At 43.6% G+C, this 19,845-nt stretch overlaps 1 protein-coding gene across 2 annotated transcripts in view; it reads left to right on the plus strand.

Moving 5' to 3' along the window:
- Positions 1-19,845, plus strand: part of exoc6b (exocyst complex component 6B) — a 71,434-nt gene that overhangs the window by 14,098 nt on the left and 37,491 nt on the right. For both annotated transcript variants that reach the window (XM_061095934.1, XM_061095935.1), the window contains exons 7-15: positions 4,556-4,732; positions 7,519-7,587; positions 12,294-12,377; positions 12,844-12,890; positions 14,031-14,151; positions 15,009-15,080; positions 15,981-16,078; positions 16,989-17,094; positions 17,731-17,840. In XM_061095934.1, coding sequence (XP_060951917.1) covers positions 4,556-4,732; positions 7,519-7,587; positions 12,294-12,377; positions 12,844-12,890; positions 14,031-14,151; positions 15,009-15,080; positions 15,981-16,078; positions 16,989-17,094; positions 17,731-17,840 — 884 coding nt within the window. The remainder of the gene's footprint in view (positions 1-4,555; positions 4,733-7,518; positions 7,588-12,293; positions 12,378-12,843; positions 12,891-14,030; positions 14,152-15,008; positions 15,081-15,980; positions 16,079-16,988; positions 17,095-17,730; positions 17,841-19,845) is intronic.

Raw genomic sequence — 19,845 nt, forward strand, 5'->3', positions numbered from 1 at the left:
AATCTTATACTTGAACCTTGGATCCAGAACCCAAACAATAACATTTTCATTTATTAATAAACGACTAAACAAGCCGATATGAGCCTTTAACCAACATTGCAGATTTAAACCCTTTTATTTTAAAGAATAAACAAATAACGTGAGATGTACTTTAAGTAAAAGGCAGATTGTTTTTCGGTAGAAGTGCAAATCTTATACTTGAACCTTGGATCCAGAACCAAAACAATAACATTTTCATTTATTAATAAACGACTAAACAAGCCGATATGAGCCTTTAACCAACATTGCAGATTTAAACCCTTTTATTTTAACGAATAAACAAATAACGTGAGATGTACTTTAAGTAAAAGGCAGATTGTTTTTCGGTAGAAGTGCAAATCTTATACTTGAACCTTGGATCCAGAACCAAAACAATAACATTTTTAATACTTAATTTAAGACTAAAGAAGCCGATATGAGTCTTTCACGAACAATGCAGATTTAAACCCTGTTAATTTAAAGAATAAACAAATAATAAAAAAAGTACTTTTTGTTCTAGCTCTCTAATTTCCTAATAGATTTTATACTTGAACCATGGAACCAGAACTAAAACAATAACATTTTTAATATTTAATTAATGACCAAACAAGCCGATATGAGCAGATTAAACCCTGTTATTTTAAAGAATAAAGTTAAAAGTAAATTGTTACATTTTTGTTTATTAAACAAATAATACAAAATTTACTTTTTGTTCTAATTCTCTAATTTCATAATAGATTCTGGTTCTTATCCTCCAGCAGTTTGTTCTCGCTCTCCTTCCGTCGGCTCCCTCCCATTTCATCATCATCCTCACTTTCTTCTTCTCCCCTCATCCTCCACTCCCTCTTTTCTCACGGGTCATTTGCGCAGGATATGACGCACACTCGCGCACTTGAGGTCCAAGTGCCGCATTGGAATTCCACCCGGACAAAAGACGGGAGTTAAAAAGGCTCCTGTTCCCAACAGAAGGTGATATTGTGCGACGAGTGTGTACAGAGTACAACCCGTAGATTCCCCCCCGAGACACACGCACACCTGTTGACGAATGCTAAAGTGGAATTATTTGACGTAGGTGCTGACGTCCATTTATACGAGGAAAGAAAGAAAGAGAAAGCCTTTGAAAGATCGGAGAGGAAAGGAATTCCATGCAGGAGAAAGCTCTTCTCGTTATGGAAGGTCTGTGTCCGTCCTCTACACAACTAGTGCAGTGTGCGTTGTAAACGTGTGTGTTCTCTTGTCATGTGGAGCTACCTCCGTGTCATTAGTGAGTCTCCTCCTCAAACACTTCCTCAATGTACCGTTACTTTTTGTTCTTTTTTATGCTTAGACGTCGTGTGAAGAGCTTTTTATAAAACAGTCTCTGGTGCAGAGCGATGTCAGAAAAACTTTGTGTGTGTCCCACCTGGTTTATCTGCAATGACGCTGTTGTGCGTCCACTAACAACGAGGTGACGTTAGCCCGTTTATTCAAATTAAATTAATATTGAATATTATACAAATCCCTGCTTTTCCTTGGTCCCTTAACAACACACAAGCCAAGTTGTGAAGCCGATAAGATGAACGGTGACTTCTGGAAGTAGTCAGCCGTTCTAGACTCTTCCAGATACTTTTGAGTTGCGGTGAAAACACTTGTGATGTGGTGAGAATATTTTGGGAGAGCTTTTTATTAGGGCTGGGCAAGTTAACTCGTTTTAATCGAGTTAACTCAAGTGATGAGTTAACTCGATTGTTTATCCGCCAATTATTTTCTTTTTTCCTGTTCTGCAGCAGTCAGCAACAGACTTTCACAAAATAAAAGCCTGACTTTCACAATAAAACAATAAATAATCAAACCTGAGTTAATGCGAGATAAAATAATGAATCGAGTTAACTCATCACTTGAGTTAACTCGATTAAAACTTGCCCAGCCCTTCTTTTTATAAAACAGTCTTTGGTGCAGAATGATGTTAGAAAACTTTGTGTGTCTCCCACCTGGTTTATCTGCAATGACGCTGTTGTGCGTCCACTAACTACAACAAACTAACATGTTTGCCTGTTTATTCAAATTTAATAAATATTGAATGTATCACATATACAAATTACTGCTTTTCCTTGTGGAAGTAGTCGGCCTCTTCCAGATACTTTTGAGTTGCGGTGAAAACACTCGTTATATGGTGAGAATATTTTGGGAGATTGTTTGTTCGTGTTGGTTAAATTCTGGCTTCCCTCCTCATCTCGTTTGCAGAGGAATGGGCCTTTCCACTAATTTTGTATTGTCCGATATGACTCTTGGGAGAGCTTTTTATAAAACAGTCTTTGGTGCAGAAAACTTTGTGTGTCTCCCACCTGGTTTATCTGCAATGACGCTGTTGTGCGTCCACTAACTACGAGGTGACGTTTGCCCGTTTATTCAAATTTAATTTCAAATCCCTGCATTTCCTTGGTCCCTTAACAACACACGTGCCAAGTTGTGAAGCCGATAAGATGAACGGAGACTTCTGGAAGTCGTCGGCCTCTTCCAGGTACTTTTGAAGAGTTGCGGGGAAAACACTCGTGATGTGGTGAGAATATTTTGGGAGATTGTTTGTTCGTGTTGGTTAAATTCTGGCTTCCCTCCTCCTCATCTCGTTTGCAGAGGAATGGGCCTTTCCACTCATTTTGTATTGTCCGATATGACTCATGTGTGAGCGAGTGCATGTGTGGGCATCAGATCAAAGATGGCATTGTATTCTCCCAGCATCACTGATATCGTCCCCTTCCGTATTTGTGCATATCCACCCTCTCCAGAACACCAGCTTTTCTCATTATCGTTGTCATGAACCGCTGAAATCGAGCCGCTCCGAGCCTCTGACGTGTTTATTGACGTCCGCGTCGACAGATTGAAGCGGCAGAGGTTTGGGCGCGTGCTGGCGCCGGCGAGCAGAGGAAACCGTGGCGTTCTCAGCCTGTTTTTGGGAGTGGATGGAAAGATGCAGTCCGACACAACAAGGTTTTCCCACAGAACTGCGTGGGAATAGAGATTGATGGATATAGATCCCCGAGAAACGGACATTTCCATACTCTGATATTTGCAGCTTTTGGAAAAACCATTACAAAACTAATATTTTTGTAACATTAAAGAGGCAAATATCAACTTTGTCGTGTGCAACAAGAGAAAACGACACATTCGTACAAATGGAGATTCAGACGTGCGCCTGGTCGCCTCCAGACTTTGTTTTCATTGTGTTTTGGATACAAGCTTCCATTACTTTATAACCCAAACTTCCTGCTGTTTGATTATTTTTATTTTTAGTATTCTTCATCCGATGCAGTGGCAGGAAAATAAAGCATCATGTCCCTTGACACCCCCCCCCCCCAAAAATATCGACCCAGACAGGACATATTGAACCATCCATTGTTCTGTGAATCTTTTCCATTTCCTTATGTCTTCGCTCCACCTCATTTACGTCTGTTTATTTTGGGAAATGTTCCTTCGATCGTTGCTGCATCGCCCGAAGAACAAAGATGAAACCTACTTTAACATTAGTCTCATATTGGATTTTATAATCAATGTTTAACTTTGCCTAATTGCTTCTAATGCGACTAAAATGAAGTTTCCACGAAGCAGAACTTCAGATCAATACGTGACGTCGTCCCTGTCTCTGCTTTCAAGTCTTTACCACTTATTTTCTGTCTGTTGTTTTTTGGTTTCATTGACTCTTCATCCTTCCTGCTCTTCCCTTCCTGTCCCCTCTGCTTTATTCTTAGCTGCCTTGGTAAATCACTTTTATTAGCTCATTTCCACCATCGGGGGACGAGGTGTGGCAGGTCTCAGTCAAAGGTTTCAACCTCGTCACACAGAAGCAGATTCTAAGCTTTTCCTGAAACTCCCGAAAAAACCACACAGATGTGAGGCTCACTCGGCTGAAAGGATTAAAGCAACACTAGGAAACCTTTACCTCAAAGCAGCAGCTTCATTAAAGTGAGTTTGATGGTTCAGTGGCTGTGAAGCAGGAGAAAGTTTCCTCCTTCTCTCCCTGAGCGTCTGGTCTGTGAGGCTCTGGTGAGTGGGTTCCATCTCCTGAGAGAAGAACTGACTGAGACTCACAGCTTCAACTGTCACAACCAGCTGCAGCTGAAGAGTGAAGCTGAACTGAGATCAGTTTAAAAGACTCAAAAGTTATTAAAAAAACAGAGTTTATCTCCAATATTCAGCAGGAAACTGTTTAAATATGAAGAATTCTAAACATAGTTTGGTGGATTTGTGACATCAGCAGCTCTTCAGGGTCAGGAAGCAGAGGATCATGGGTAATATCCACCGTTCAGTTGGGTTTTTTCTCCACACGAAAACCACTTCATCGCTCGGACTCAGAGCCCAACAGAATTATTCCCCACGTGCGGCTACAGGGGGCGCTGCTGCTCTGTAAAAGTGTTAATAATAACAAAATCTGGCTTTGGTGTCAGACTCTGAGATTGAGGCTAAAAACTAAGTGTAAGAAGAACCTCCTCAAAGATGTTCTGGGAAATCTAAAAAGGTTTGTATTTGACCTTGATGTATATATTTCTCTTTTGTGCTTCAGGCCCAGCTCCAGTGCTCGCTGGACAGCTCCATCTCCACCCAGCCGAGGGCCCTGATTGGCCGACGTGGGAGGAAGGAGGCGGCGGCGTTGACCGACAGCGGTGGACCAGGTGGCAGTCCGGCGTCAGAACAGGACTCGGGTATTCTGGATGTGGAGGAGGAAGGGGAGGAGGATGAAGTGAGGAAAACACACAAGACACATGTGAAAATGAAACAGAACATTCATAAAAACTTTCTCTGATTAAAGGAACTGATATTTCTGAGCGTGTGTAAATGTGGTTTCAGAGGGCGACATTCGAGTTGGTTTGTTTCTAAGTTTGATTTGGTAAAAAACGTATAAACCGATTTCCACCAAACCAGCTGGTGGGATCTGGGCCTTGGTCTGGGAAGGACTTCTTAAATTTTGATATTAATTGTTAAGGGACAGATCCAGGAACTTACGTGACGAACAAAAAACAGTAGGAAAGCTCCACTGTCTCTACAGTTTGACAGAATGTCCCCAGAACTTGAGGAATCAACACGTCTTTGTTTGAAGTCGTCTCGCTCACTGAAACGACCTTCACTCTTAACCCGAATAAGTTGACTTTACTTGAAAAATTCGAGGAAACCCGTTGCCTTAAACCATTTAAGTTTTTATAAAAGGTAAAAACTAAACAAGTTAAGTTGTATTAACATAAAAAGACAGATCCAGGAACTTTTTGTGACTTTCCTTAACAACATGGAGCATTCTCAACAATGATAATAATAATGCCTTTATTTGCAGACAGGGTTCCCGCGGGGTCTTAAAAAGTCTTAAAAGGTCTTAAATTTAATAATAGAAATTTTAGGCCTTAAAAAGTATTAAAAAGGTCTTAAATTTGATTCGGCCAGAGCTGAGAAGTTAGAGGTTTCGTAGTGTTCGATGGGATGTTTAATTTCCTTCTCTGGACATGTTTTATGGAAAATCCTTTTATTTCAATTTATTTCAGCATGTTTAATGCATGTTTAAAGCATGTTTAAAGCTTGTTTGACTTGTGTATTGTTATTGTTCTTATGTTGAATGGGTATAAATTTACTTTGTAAGTAATTCTGTGACTTATTTCTTCTTTCATAGTAATTTTCCTTCATACTTTTTGCCAGTATGGTCGTGAAATAGGTCTTAAACTCTATTCAAAGTGGTCTTAAAAAGGTCTTAAAAAGTCTTAAATTTATCTTGTTAAAACCTGTAGGAACCCTGTGCAGAGCACTTTTCACGAAGTAACGAACAACCAACAGTAGGAAAGTCATAAACAGATTTTAAAGACAAGGGCTGTGTTTCCTGACGTCTAATTCATAATTCTTTCTTTAATATCCCTCGTGTCATGTGATTGTTGGCGGAGGCGTGAGCTCCACTGTCTTTACAGTCTGACAGAATGTCGCTGGAACTTGAGGAATCAACACGTCTTTGTTTGAAGTCGTCTCTCTCAGTCTTGTCACTGAAACGACCTTGAGCTCAGCCTGAGGAGCAGGAGACGGATTTATCTCCGTCGCTCACACTCTGTCCAGAAGATGAACTCGTCTGTCGTCACTCGACATTGAACTCCTCGCGTCGTCCCTCGCGGGATCAAAGTTCCTCTTTGTTGTTCGGCGCTCGGGGGGGAAAGCGCCGCACAATGAGGTGGAAGAGAGTCGAGCTGAACTGGTCACACGGCCCGGCCACCATTCTGTTCTCAGGTCCCTGTCGTCCCTTTGGCTTATTTACGTCCTGTAAACTCAACTCAACCTTCTTCACGGGAAGACCTTGGCTGGAACAAAGGCCTGACCCCGCGGTCGGCCGGGTTACGACCGCGCTGGCGCCCTTGGCCGCGGCGTTGCCAACCATCGGCGTCCCGTCTCCTCACGCCATCCGGCCTCTGCCACGGCTCTCCCTCTCTTCCCCTTCCCTTCATTTACAGTTGTCTCCCCTGTGCCACGGCATCCTATTTTCCTCCGCTCCCTTTGTTCTCCTCTTTTCTTACCTGACCCACACCTCCTCCTCCTCTTCACCCCTCCCTCCCTCCCTGTGCTTTGCTTTCCATCTCTTGGTTTTCTTTCCCTCCTCTTTCCATCCATTTATTTTTGACTTCTCCTCCTCCTCTTCTTCAGACTTCCTGTTTCCCTCCTGTTTGTGTTTCTTTTCCAATCTTTTTTGTCCTCTATGCGTCGTTGGTTTCTTCCTCATCTTGTTCTCTTCGACTTCCTGTTGCACTCTCATCCCTTCCTAGCCTCACATCTAAAGTTCAGACCCTGCGCCCCCCCACCCCCACCCCTGTCTATCGGTGATACAACCCTTTTGTTTTTGCGCTTATTGTTTGTCAGGACAGTGTCTGCGTGAGGTCACACATCAAAGCTGGCATTGTGTTGTGCCTCGGATGGTTTTTACAGAAAGAAAACTTTCCAGAGGGCAAGAGGGCACATGGTTGTTGTTGCTTTGTCTTTGTGTGTGTGTGTGTTTGTGTTAAATTGCCACTGTTGTTCAGTGGAAGTCAGAGGAAACGGGTCAGGGGAAAGGAATGGATTCAGGGATGGATAGATGTCGATTACAGCTCAGTTTGGTTTTGGATTCGTAACATTTGTCAAGAGTTTAAAATCTAAGCTTAAAACAGTTTGGTGGATTTGATCTCTTTATTTAACCTCACTCACCACTTCTCTGACCACCTGACTTCAGTAAAGCTTTATTAGCTAAACATTTTGACCTTGAAACATCGTCTTCAACATCTTCCTCTATAATTCCATTTTGAATTTCATGCCTGATATTACAGCTGCTCCTCTAGAGACTTGATATCTGGTTTATTGTCTCCGAAAGAGTTTCACAGCAAAACACACAGAGAAAACTGATCTGTGGAATATAATTATGACATCGTACCACCAACAGTGAACCTTTCACGAGAGCTGCAATGTCCTTATCTCTCTCTCTCTCTCTCTCTCTCTCATGTATGGTAGTAACTGTATCACTTGTGTCCTCAGGTCCCAGGAGCTCAGGACTTGGTGGATTTCTCTCCAGTCTATAGCTGTCTGCATATCTACACTGTGCTGGTGAGTAAATCACTTCTTCTCTTTCTCCTCTTCACCTCCTTTAACTTTCATCCGTATTAATTCAAACTGTGATCACGTCTAATATCTCCGCTCCCACCACGCACACGCAACAGTATGTCGCCATAGTAACCAGCCATGGTAAATACAACGAGTAGAGGTACCTGATGCTGTGAGAAGAGGCCTCCGGCTCGGGACTGGCTTCACTCCAACCAGGACTGTGTGTGTCTGTGTGTGCGTCTGTGTGTGTGTGTGTGTGTGTGTGTGTGTGTGTGTGTGCGTGTGCGTGTCTGCGTTTGAGAGACAGAATGAGGGGAACGTGTGCGTGTCTCATCTCAGATGGAGCGAAAGCGACATGGGTGTAAGTGTTGACTGGGCCATGACTGGGTTAGTTGCCCATATGGTGCGTGTGTGTGTGTGTGTGTGTGCGTGTGCGTGTGCGTGTGTGTGTGTGTGTGTGTGTGTGTGTGTGTGTGTGTGTGCGCGTGTGTGTGTGCCTGCAGGCATGTCCAGGTTGTGACCGGGCCAATGCGGCCAAAGGGTCGACTGTGTCTGTTCAGTGTGTGTGTGTGTCTGAGGGGGTTGGGACAGGAAGTGCATGAACTTTGACAGGAAGGAGAAAGTGAACGGCATAAGAGCGATAGAGGGAGGGAGGGTTACAGAAAGGGTAAAAGGGGGTGATATGATGGAGAGAGCGAAGGGAGGGAGCAAGGATTTGAGGAAAGAGAAGAGACGGATCAGAAAAGGTTTAGACGGGTAACAACAGGGGAAATTTCAACCACGAAAGTCGAGAAATAAAGTTGAGACGAGAGACGAAAAGCGGGAAGAAAAGAATAAAGAAAAGTGACGAAGTTTCAGGCCTTTGGTTTCAGATGAAGTGCTAAAGAACGTTTCCTCGGCTTCTTATCAGATGGTTCTGAAGTTGTGAGGGATGTTTGATATTCAACGTTTCTACAGTCATACCTCAATAGAAAAGATTGTGCAGGTGTCCAGATCGGGAACACAGATTTTGTTGTAGACGAATCTTAAACCTTTGAAGATTCCTTGAGAACGTCTGTAGACTGCACTCAGTGATTTTGAAGTCTACGGTTATTTCAGTTTAACCTGCAGGACTTTCTGAAATCATGACAAGTTAAAAATGTATTTTTTACTAAATGTCATGGGAAAATAATTATGCAAGAGGAAAGAGAGTGAGTCTCGCAGACGACCAAACTAACTGAGATTTTGTTCTGCAGCCAAAACGCTGTTTCACTGTCAGATGATTATGAGAAGATGAGAAAATTGCAGTTTACCCCGACTGGCAACAAGAGACGTTTTACCAACGCTGCTCAGTGCAATCGCTCACAAAAATGTAAGAGAGAGAGATAACTTGAGGACAAAAGTGTAACGTTGGCGTTCAGTGGAGGGAGAGAGAACGATAAGGAGTAGAGGGGTGAGGGTGTGGGAGGTCATTGGGAGGTTAAAGGGGCAAAAACAGGAAGAAGAGGATGAAAACAACACGGAGAGATTAGAGAGAGAGAGAGAGAGGGTGAGGAAGAAATGAAAGGGAGCGAGTAAGAAGAAAGGATGAGAGACGGAGGAGAGGGGAAAGGAGTGTGTTCTGTCTCAGTGAGGTGTTGAAAGGTCTGAACTCTGAGGTCAGACACACACACACTTACACAAACATGCACAGACAAGCAAGATTACACACACACAACCAAACATACATGCTAATACACACACTGACATGTATGCCTACACACACACACACACACACACACACACACAGAACTGTTGAATCCATTAACAGTGTGATTGACAGCTCATTGGGCAGAGAACCTGATTTACCATTAGAAAGCAAAGTGCAGCGCCGTGGTCTGCACTGATCCGAGCGGACGACTGGAAAACCCCCGTCCGACACACTGGGATTGTTAAATGTCGAGAACCACTCACACTGGCACACGCCCACTCGCACCGGCTCCATTTATTTTTCTCGTGAAGCTCGAAGTGGAATCGCATTTGCAATCAAGGCCTCCTCGTTTTCTCCTCCTCCTCCATCTCTGCCTCTTCTCTTTTTCCATGTTTAAAGTCCACGGTTTTCCAGCCGGAGTTCGAGCGGCTTTCCGGGGCCTGAACAATACTCCTTTGTGTGTCTGGCACACGGACGGCACGCCGGTGTGTGGACGGAGATGTTATGAGTGTAAACACGGGCTGGAGGCCCGGCACGCTGAGCCGGGAGGGAACCAGCAGCTGGTTCATCGCACTGGTCCCAGTCCCACCACAGACCTCAGGTTCACAGGGACATGGAGGCATTAGGGTTTAGGGGGTTGCTGGTCCGTCTCATTCTCGTTAATATGTCAACAATGCTGTGATGTTATCGCCTAAAATTTGGTTCAAATATTCACTCGGACACAAGGATGAACTAAATGGAATTTGGTAGCCAAAGGTCAAAGTTCAAGGTCACTGTGACCTCACAACGTATGTTTATGTTTTCCTTGAAACATCAATCAATCAATCAATCAATCAATCAATCAAATTTTATTTGTATAGCAAATTCACAAATCACAGTTCGTCTCATAGGGCTTTAACATGGTGAGACATCCTCTGTTCCTAACCCTCAGCAAGAGTCAGGACAAACTACTAAAAACCCTTTTAACAGGTGAAGATACGTAGAAACCTCATAGAGACACGTGAGGATCCGTCTCCCAGGACGGACACAAGTGCCACAGATGTCAAGTGAAGGAAAACATCAAGATTAAAGTTTTTAGCAGCATTGATAGGGTAAACATTTTGAAGGATAACTTCAATACGGTATCTTAAGATCAGCTGGAGGGAATGTCTTCAAGTTAAACTTTCACTGGGACTCAATGATGAACTGATTGGATTTTGGGGGCCTGAAGGTCAAAGGTCAAGATCACAGTGACTGCCCGTGGGGAGTTCCATTCCATCTGGCTCAATTCACTTGGACTCACCGATAGATTGATTAGATTTCAGTGGTCGAAGGTCAAAGTCAAACCTGTTGACCTCTTGAATCTGGGGTTTCTTCCACTTTTGATCGGTTGTCACTTGAGCTCAAAGATAAAGTGAATATGTTTCAGTTGTCAAAGGTCCCAAAGAACTTTATATGAATCTGGAAATGAGAATCATATACACAAACTGCACTGGTTGGCGGAGCCAGTTTGACCTTTGTTTCTTTTATTTTTGGGCTTCATGTTTTTCTGTTTCTGCCTCTTCTCGGCTTCGTCTGTGTTTCTCTCTTTCTTCATGTCCCTGTTTCTCCTCCGTTTATGTGGCGTGGCCGAGATCTCTCTCTCTCTTGCACAACACACACAGACACACACACACACAGTCCTGAGTTTCACCTCTGTGAGAGGCTCTCGGGGAGAGGGAGCTCTGTGTAATGAGGAGTTCATGGCCGTTTGATGCAGCTCGTTTGTTGAACACACATTGTTCAGCTGAGGGTCAAACTGGGAATTAAAGAACACAGGTTTTGTCGCCTCACAACAACAAACTCCACGCTGCTCTGAAACCACCTCGGAGCTCCTGTTTAACATCCACTTTACAACTTATTGATGTGTTTTCAATGCACATTGTTTGGCCAAGGGTACGATTAAAAATATTAAAGAGTGTATTCTTTGTTTAATTGTATTTGTGGCTGATGCAGAGTTTGCAAAGAGGCAGAGTTTGTTAGAAGCACTGCAGGGATAAGGATGTTGACCCTAGAATGAACCTACATAAAGGTTTTAAAATACAGATTTTCATTATGGATTAATCAAAACCTTTGAGAGATTGTTTCAGTGATTATTCAGTTTCGATTCTTTTAATCAATGCAGGTTTAATGTTGGTTTTTCATTTTTCTCCCTTTTTCTGTGGAAAGATCAAAGTTAATAAAACACTGGTGTGTTTGTTAATGTTTCTATTATTGTTCTTCTATCTTATTACCACCTAGTGATAGCAGGTGGTGGTCCAGAGGTCAGCTGTGTGTGTCTGTGTGTGTGTGTCTGTGCAGTGGAGGTCTGGTGGGAGAATGTCATGTTATCAGTCCAGTCCTGGGCTCTTATCTCTGAGCTCACTAAGTACTGTGGGTCCTGGTCTGGGTCTTAGATAGACTATGAGTCCATCTCTCTCTCTCTCTCACACACACACACACACAGACACACACACAGAGCTTCTGTGTAATGGAAGGAAACGATACGAAGGTGGTCAAGTTCAGAAAGTAGATTTTGTGTGTGTGTGGTTTTGTGTTGGCTTCAGTTTCCACGTCTGACCTGTGACGCCAACTCAAACTGAACAGGAACCAGTTTTTTCTCTTCAAAGACACACACACACACACACACACACTCAGCTTCTTCCGTATGACCTTATCTCAACTTTCCCATCATGCACTGGTTGTAACCTTTGGTTTCATACCTCATTAAGTTAACAACCGTGAGCGTTTGGCTGCGCTGGGCGTCCACCAGGATGTGAAGCATCACAGTCTTGAACATGTTGTCAAGTTTCCAGCTTTATTGAAAGAGTGTCAAATGAAAATCGATGGAAATAAGGAGCTGACATTTCGTCCATCTTTATTTATTTTAATTTTATTTCACTGGAGTTTAGTTTTCTTATGAAAGTTCCTTACTGTCCAGTGTCCATACATAAAATGTTTTTCCATTAAAATCCATATTTTCATATTCTGTTCCATGTACAATCGTGCCTCCACCTTCCCTCACGTGCACTTTGTGTTTTAGGGTTTGCGTGATGTGTTTGAGAACTACTACAGAAAGCAGCGGAGGAAACAGGCTCGCCTCGTGCTGCAGCCGCACTCTAACATGGTATGACCCTGCACCCCCACTGTGTGTGTGTGTGTGTGTGTTTGTGTCTGCACTGTTCTATCTACACACTCCTAACTACACTCACTGTACCCTCCTCCCTCAACACAACACACACACTCTCACACTCCTTAATCTATGTGTAACTTCTGTAATCATCAGGAAAACCGAAGAAATTGAATATTTTAAATTATAAATGTTAAAAATTAGCAAATATTGAACTCTAAATTAGTGTTTGTTTTTGATTGTTTAGGATTTTTGTAATAAATATGTTTGCTAGTGTATTTAAAATTCCATTTTGATGCTTTCTCTCCTGTAAATTTATCGTCAAAGGTAAATTACAAACCAGCACATTTGGCGCTGATTTCTCCTTCTTGTACTTTCTGTACTTTTCTGCTGCCGTTACACTTTGTATCCCCCCCCCATGTTTTTCCCATCCTCTGTTCTTTGTCTCTTTTTACATGTCTAGCATGAAACCTTGGAGGGATACAGGCGGTACTTCAACCAGATTGTCGGGTAAGTCAGACGTCGTCTTTCTCTCCTTTTCCTCCGTCGATCCAGACTCTTCTACTTTTATATCGATTCAAATTCTCTCTCTCCTGAATTAAAAAGCTTAAATTCACTCGCACATAAAACAGATTTCCAAGTGACAGGAACACAGACTCAAGTGTGAGAGAGAATTGTGGGTTCGTGCACAACTGCAGCTGAGACTTTAGAGGCATGTTTGTCTGCGTGGAAAGAAAAAACTTTATGGACGATAGCTTTATCGATATGAGACCTTATGAGACAAATATTGTGACGGGACAAATAAGAAGCCACAGTCGTATTAATGGGAAACACTGATTGGACATGGAGGGACATATTTTCTCTGGATATTTTAGCTTCAATTGTGTACAATCGACCTGTCGTCCATCCTTGATTGATGATTTATCCGTCTGTCCATTGTGAACCATCTTGTGTAACTTGGCAGAAGTGAGTGAGCGAGTGAGGGATGAAGAGGAGGAGGAGGAGGAGAAGCTCTGAGTGAAACCAAACATTCAGCGTTTAGTGACACCTCATTTCATTTCATCTGAGTGACTTCTGACCGTTTGACATCTTTTCATCTTTCCTTCGCTCAGACTGTTGTTTTATTCATCCCTCTCTGCACACACTCACCCCACCCACCCTCCTTTTACTTTTCCTCTCATCCATCACTCCATCCAGTTCCCTCCATTGCACACACACACACACACACACACACACACACACTGGTGACGACTGATAGAGTGCGTGTGATGGTGGTTGGCTTATTGCTGTTATTTCTTGTGTCCGTCTGGCGAGAGCAGACGCTTCTATAAACATGGCTCAGGCTGGACGATAACACACACACACACACACAGACACACACACACACACACTCAAACTCACACACAGGTCTGCTATTCCCATCTGACGTGCCATCCCGTGCCTCTCATGAAATGCTGATCAGCTTCCATTCAGTCCTCTCTTCATCCATTCTTCTGCTCTGTTCTCATCCGTCCAACAATCATCGTTTCATTTGTCCTCTTGTAAAACACAAATTGTCTTTCAGCAGCTAATATTCTCCACGACAAACTCGGCAGCGCATCGATAAAGATTTCATGTTTGTAACACTCATGTGTCCTCTCCTCTGTCCAGGTTCTTTGTGGTGGAGGATCACGTTCTTCACACCACGCACGGTCTGGTGAACAGAGCCTACGTGGAGGAGCTGTGGGAGCTGGCGCTGTCCAAAATAGTGGCTGCCCTCCGGACGCACTCGGTAAGACAAATCCTTTTGCTTAAGCCGCTTTCAGACCTGAACTCTGGACTCTGTGCGGGAAGATTGTCCGGGGTCCGACTCGTTCACAACAACAGGAACATGTAGGGAACATTCAGGCGATGGGCGGAGCCTGTAGAGCAGCAGGAGGCCGCACATAACATGAAGTGATGTTCGGCTAATGACATCTTCATTTACACATATTTATTTATGTGTACATGTTATAATTACTATTATTATATCACCATTACTATTATTATTATATATACTGTTGCTGCCATTATTACCATATACTGCTTTTATATTGGTATAATTACTATCATATATAAATATATATTATGTTATATTATATACTATATATACTGTACTATTCTTATATACTGTCTAACAATACCATTACCATCATATCATCAGTACTTTTACCATCATCTTGCCACTGCACCTTATCTACCTATTTTATTGTATTTTTATCTTGTGCTTCTGTTTTTTTATTCTTTCTACCTTTTAATTTTATTCTATTGTATTGTATTTAATTGTATTCAAATATACCGGCTGCTATGACAACTTAATTTCCCTTCGGGGATGAATAAAGTACTCTATCTATCTATCTATCTATCTATCTTCATATTCTACGTGTACGTGTTATAAACCTCATCAAAACACTGTATTCTCACATTGACTTTTCCTTAAGGGGGCTGGCAGGAAACGTCAAAAAACAAAAAAATATGCAGAGCACGTAAAACTCATCTGGAAAATTTTAGGAAAATGTCAGGAGTTCAGTGCTTTGTCTGAAAAACAGCTTTGATAAATACCATGTTTTTTTTTAAATGACAAAACCCAACTCTCCTCTATTTGCTCAGTCGTACTGTGACGACCCCGACCTGGTGCTGGACCTGAAGAACCTTATTGTCCTCTTTGCTGATACACTGCAGGTATGTGTGTGTCTGTGTCTGTGTGTGTGTGTGTCTCTCTATGTGTGTGTGTGTGTGTGATGCATTGTTCTCGTTGCACTGTAACAGGAAGGAAGGTGCTGCCCTCCTTTGCAGCCCTGGTCAACATCACGTATGAAATGATTCACTCGAGCTTTATTCCTTTTTTCATATTTAATGTTTAGGTATCTGGACACATGCTGAGTCAGCGCTGTAACCCAGGAGACCTCTTATCCAGCGTTATGAAAATGAACAGATGCCAATCTCAGACCTTTTCTCAATTCGAGCTCGACTCTCCATAAATTCCTTCTCCGCTGCTCGTATGAGCGAACCTGGATGGATTGAGTGTGAGGGATGAGTGGATGGAGGGATGAATGGGGGGGGGGGGAAGAGGGGATGTGGGTGAAAACCGAGTGATAGAGATGAAGAGGAGGAGCTGATGAAGGGTTGGTACGATGCCCAAAAGAAGTGATGAGGTGTAACAGAACGACTGAATTCCCTGTCCCTCTCTCGGACAGACGTGTTTTAATCCTTTTAAACCAGGATTCTGTTCTGTTTCGGGGGATTTGTTTTCATTTCATACTCAAAAAAGTAATTTAAAGTAGTGATGGTTGATTTTATATCCACATATATTGCATTCGATATGATTTAAGGCTTCTCAAACTTCTTCATCATTCCCTTTCTCCTTCGTGAGTTCATAGAAGTTCATGCTTCACCAACCAAACTATTTTTTTATGAAGGGAAACAACTGAATAAAGGTCTCTGCACTAAAAACCTTATTTCTCATGTGTTTTTCTTAATCCATCATCCAGTAAAAACCTTCCTGCTTCAGGCCTCAGGTCGGGAAACAGGTCGGCCTTTGTGAATTCAGCCGGACACTGACTCTGCTTCTCTCTGCTGCAGGGTTACGGTTTCCCGGTGTCGCAGCTGTTCGACATGCTGCTGGAGATACGGGAGCAGTACGGAGAAATCCTGCTCAAGAGGTGGAACATCGCCTTCAGGTACAGATCGCTAAGGGACGACAGAGAGAGAGAGAGAGAGAGAGAGAGAGAGACGATCGAGAGAGAGAGAGAGAGACCAGGGGAAGGTCAGGGTGAAGCCTCTGTTTTTCACTAGCTGAGGATTTTCCTGAGTGCACGCCGCCCTGACCTTCCCCTTTCTCGTCTTAAGGTCATGAGGGCACACCGTTGCAAACACACACACACACACACACACACACACACACACAACAGTGTGAGTTTGTGGGAAACGTCCCCGTCCTGGTTTTGAAGTTTTACAAGCGGCCCAGAGAGAGGAAGTGTTTAAAAGCAAACGTCCGGAACATTTTCTGCCCTTCAGAATGGGTACCCTTACAAGACACTGTGTGTGTGTGTGTGTGTGTGTGTGTGTGTGTGTGTGTGTGTGTGTGTGTGTGTGTGTGTGTGTGTGTGTGTGTGTGTGTGTGTGTGTGTGTGTGTGTGTGTGTGCGTGTGCGTGCGTATGTGTGTGTGCTTACATGCCATTGTTTCACCATCGCTTTGGTCCAATGACACCAGTGGGACTTGCAGTAGCAAGAGCGGACAAACAAACACTCTCTCTCCCTCTCTCCTTACCCAGCACTCACACATACACACACACACAGACACACACACACACACACACACACTGGGGAAGCCACAGGAATGTTGTGTTGTATTGTTGGAGAGAGAGCGCTCTCCGGTTCACGGCCTCTCCATGGAACGTTGGAACGTCCGAACTCTGGAGCGCCAACAAGAAGTGGGGGGTGGTGAAAGAGGGAAGGTGGCAAGAAAACCTCAAGCACCGAGTGTGTGTGTTTGTGTTTATACTCTATGTATGTGTGCCTGGACTTGTGTGTGTATGGTTCTGTTTGGCTTCTTGTAATTCTCTCCCTGTGGTTTCTCTCCTCTTCAGGCAGGTGCTGGATCAAGATAACTTCAGTCCGATCCCAGTGTCGACAGAGGAAGAGTTCAGACATTACACTTCCCTGTTTCCCCTGCAAGACCCGGAACTGGAACAGGTAGAACACGTACTTCCACCAGTCCCCTTATGGAACCACGTGTATTTATTGGATCTCCACTGGTCTTTTTCTAGAGTTTATGCAAGAGATAGTCCGGGTCAGACTCCTTCACAAAAACAGGAAAATCTCTGGAACAGTCAGGAGCATTCTGGGTAATGCAGGACACGATGTATAGACTCTAAACGTGTCTCTTGTCAGACCTGCGTCTTCGTCTTCTACGTCTATGGCTTCTCTTTTTCATCCCAAATCTTGTAGTCACGAGTTAGAAACATCAACACGCCCAAACGCTCGCTGGGAATATTCCTGCTGAATTCTCACATGGACTCAATCGGACATTTCACTCGGTTTCGGCAGGAAAAGTTCCAGAAAAATGTGCCGAGCAACTGACTCGGACATTTGTGATCTCACTGACAGCCGCTCCTGGACATTTCAGAAACACGTCCGGGCTTCAGGAGCGGGTGACGTCCTTGGCGGAGATGATAAAATACACAATGGCAGCTTGAGGATACATCAAAGTGAAGAAGAGGAAAGAAATGTCATGTGTTGTTTTGTGCGATTTGACGACGGGAAGTTGATCTGAAGTGTAATTTGAATAAAATCCCACTTAATCCTTTTGTTTTGCTCCGTTTCCTGCAGCTTCCCTTCCCCAAGAAGCTCCCCTTCTCCGAGTTTGTGCCAAAAGTCTACTGTCAACTCAAAGAGTTCATCTATGCCTGTTTGAAATACTCTGAGGATCTTCACCTCAGGTACCTGCACTCAGAATCTGATTCTGCTACTGACAGACACACTATCAGGGAAGTTGGTTTGGGGTTCGAACACGGGGTCGTCGGAGTGTTTTGCCCTCACGACCCCGTATGGCTTCCCTTTTCCTCCTCCATCACTTTGCACCAGTGTCACACACACACACACACACAGACACACACACACACTCTGCTCAGTTGTTTCTCTCCATTTGGACCGGGGATCTTTGTGTCATTAGTGTTGGCCCTCATGAGGACACACACAGAAACCCAGAGGGGCTACAGCTTAACCTCTATAGAACATGGAACAGAAGCTGGACTTTGATTGGCGATTTGTGGCTTGTGTGCTCTTTGGCGCACGCGTGTGTGTGTGTATGTTTGTGTGCGATTAAGTGTGTATCGGTTAGGCTTGAGACAATGCAGCTCCTTTTCTACTGAGGAGACGAGCAATCAGGAAACAACTTCCGCTGTCCAGACGTCTTCCACAAGGCCGGGACTCCGCCAGACACACGGAAACGTCAACTGCACATGTGACCTTCGTACAACTCCAGATGCAAAAGTCCAGCCAGACCAATTGTAAAGTTTTTACACAGATACACACATTTTAAACACACACACTCATTGTGAATCGCTCTGTGTGATGTGTATCGTTGGGGTCAAACTCGTCTGTTTGTTTGCTAGTGTTTCTAATTATTTGTGTGTGTTCAGCATGTGTAGGTGAACTTTTGTAGTTATGTGTGTGTGTTTGAGTGTGTGTGTTTGTGTGTGTGTGTGTCTGTGTGTGTGTTTGTGTGTGGATTCTCCGTGGGGGCTGGGAACCCTGGAAATATCACTGATCCATGACCAGCGGAAGAAAAAGAGACAGAGGCAGCAGGAGGAGGAGGAGGAGTGATCGGAAAGAAATCGTCTAATCAAAGGACAGGAATCCGCTGAACAGAAAAGAGACAGAAGGAATGAAAAGAGTCTGCTTGTGTTTTTGTATTATGGGATGTAAAGTGCTGATTCTACTGGTGAACCACTGGTCTGTCCATCCAGTTTAATTAACCCTGGATGGATCTGTCTGGGTTTTTTAAAAGGTCTTAGATTCAATCATCTGAATTTGAGGTTTTAGGTTTTTTAAACAGCTTCACAGATGAAATAAGTTAATATTAAATAAAACTTTGGTACAATCAGGTTTTATCAGTTTTTCGAGGATTTGTTTACTTTGGTCGGATTCACTGGATTCTTCACCGACTCACCACCAGACTCCCGACAGATGTTTTCTGAGGGAAACAGCTTTTCCTCCGGTCTCTCGCTGACCAGACATCACTAATCGCTCGTCTCAATCAGAGTAATGACTCCACTATTTGACCTGGCTTGATTTCTGCGCCGCGATCCGGTTACCGCGGCGACTCGCCTTCCTGCCCGATATCAGACACGCACACAGACGCACGCCGTCCGGATGCTGGAGCAGGATTGTGGTCATTGATCCCCCGCTGACCTCTGACCTTGACCTCTGATCACATTTCTGATTTTGGCGGAAAAGGATCACGCTTGAATGAGTGTGTGTGTGTGTGTGTGTGTGTGTGTGTGTGTGTGTGTGTGTGTGTGTGTGTGTGTGTGTGTGTGTGTGTGTGTGTGTTTTACTTCAATCTTCTTCGTATCACTTGCATTATTTGTCCACATCCGTGTGTTTAGGTTTTGTGTGTAAATGTGCGTCTGTTAGTGGGTCAGTACGAGTTTAACCGCTCTAATGATGTGGCTCAAATGACACCAATGTTTATTCATGAGTCCAGATTGAATTATTTCACATGATTATATCCCCAAGAAACAACAAATCCCAATAAGATCTTTTCCAATTCGACCTATTTCTCCTGGATCTGGGTGAAGAAAGACGCCAAATATAAACCAGTTCTTTCTTAGTCCACGTTCTATCCTTTCCCCCAATTTTGGTAGAAACCCATTCAGTCGTTTTTGCATCATTATGACCACAGTTGTTTGCTCACGGCCCCACACACCAGTGCATTGTGTG

This window comes from Limanda limanda, chromosome 22 (genome assembly GCF_963576545.1).
Source record: "Limanda limanda chromosome 22, fLimLim1.1, whole genome shotgun sequence".
Lineage (NCBI taxonomy): Eukaryota > Metazoa > Chordata > Actinopteri > Pleuronectiformes > Pleuronectidae > Limanda > Limanda limanda.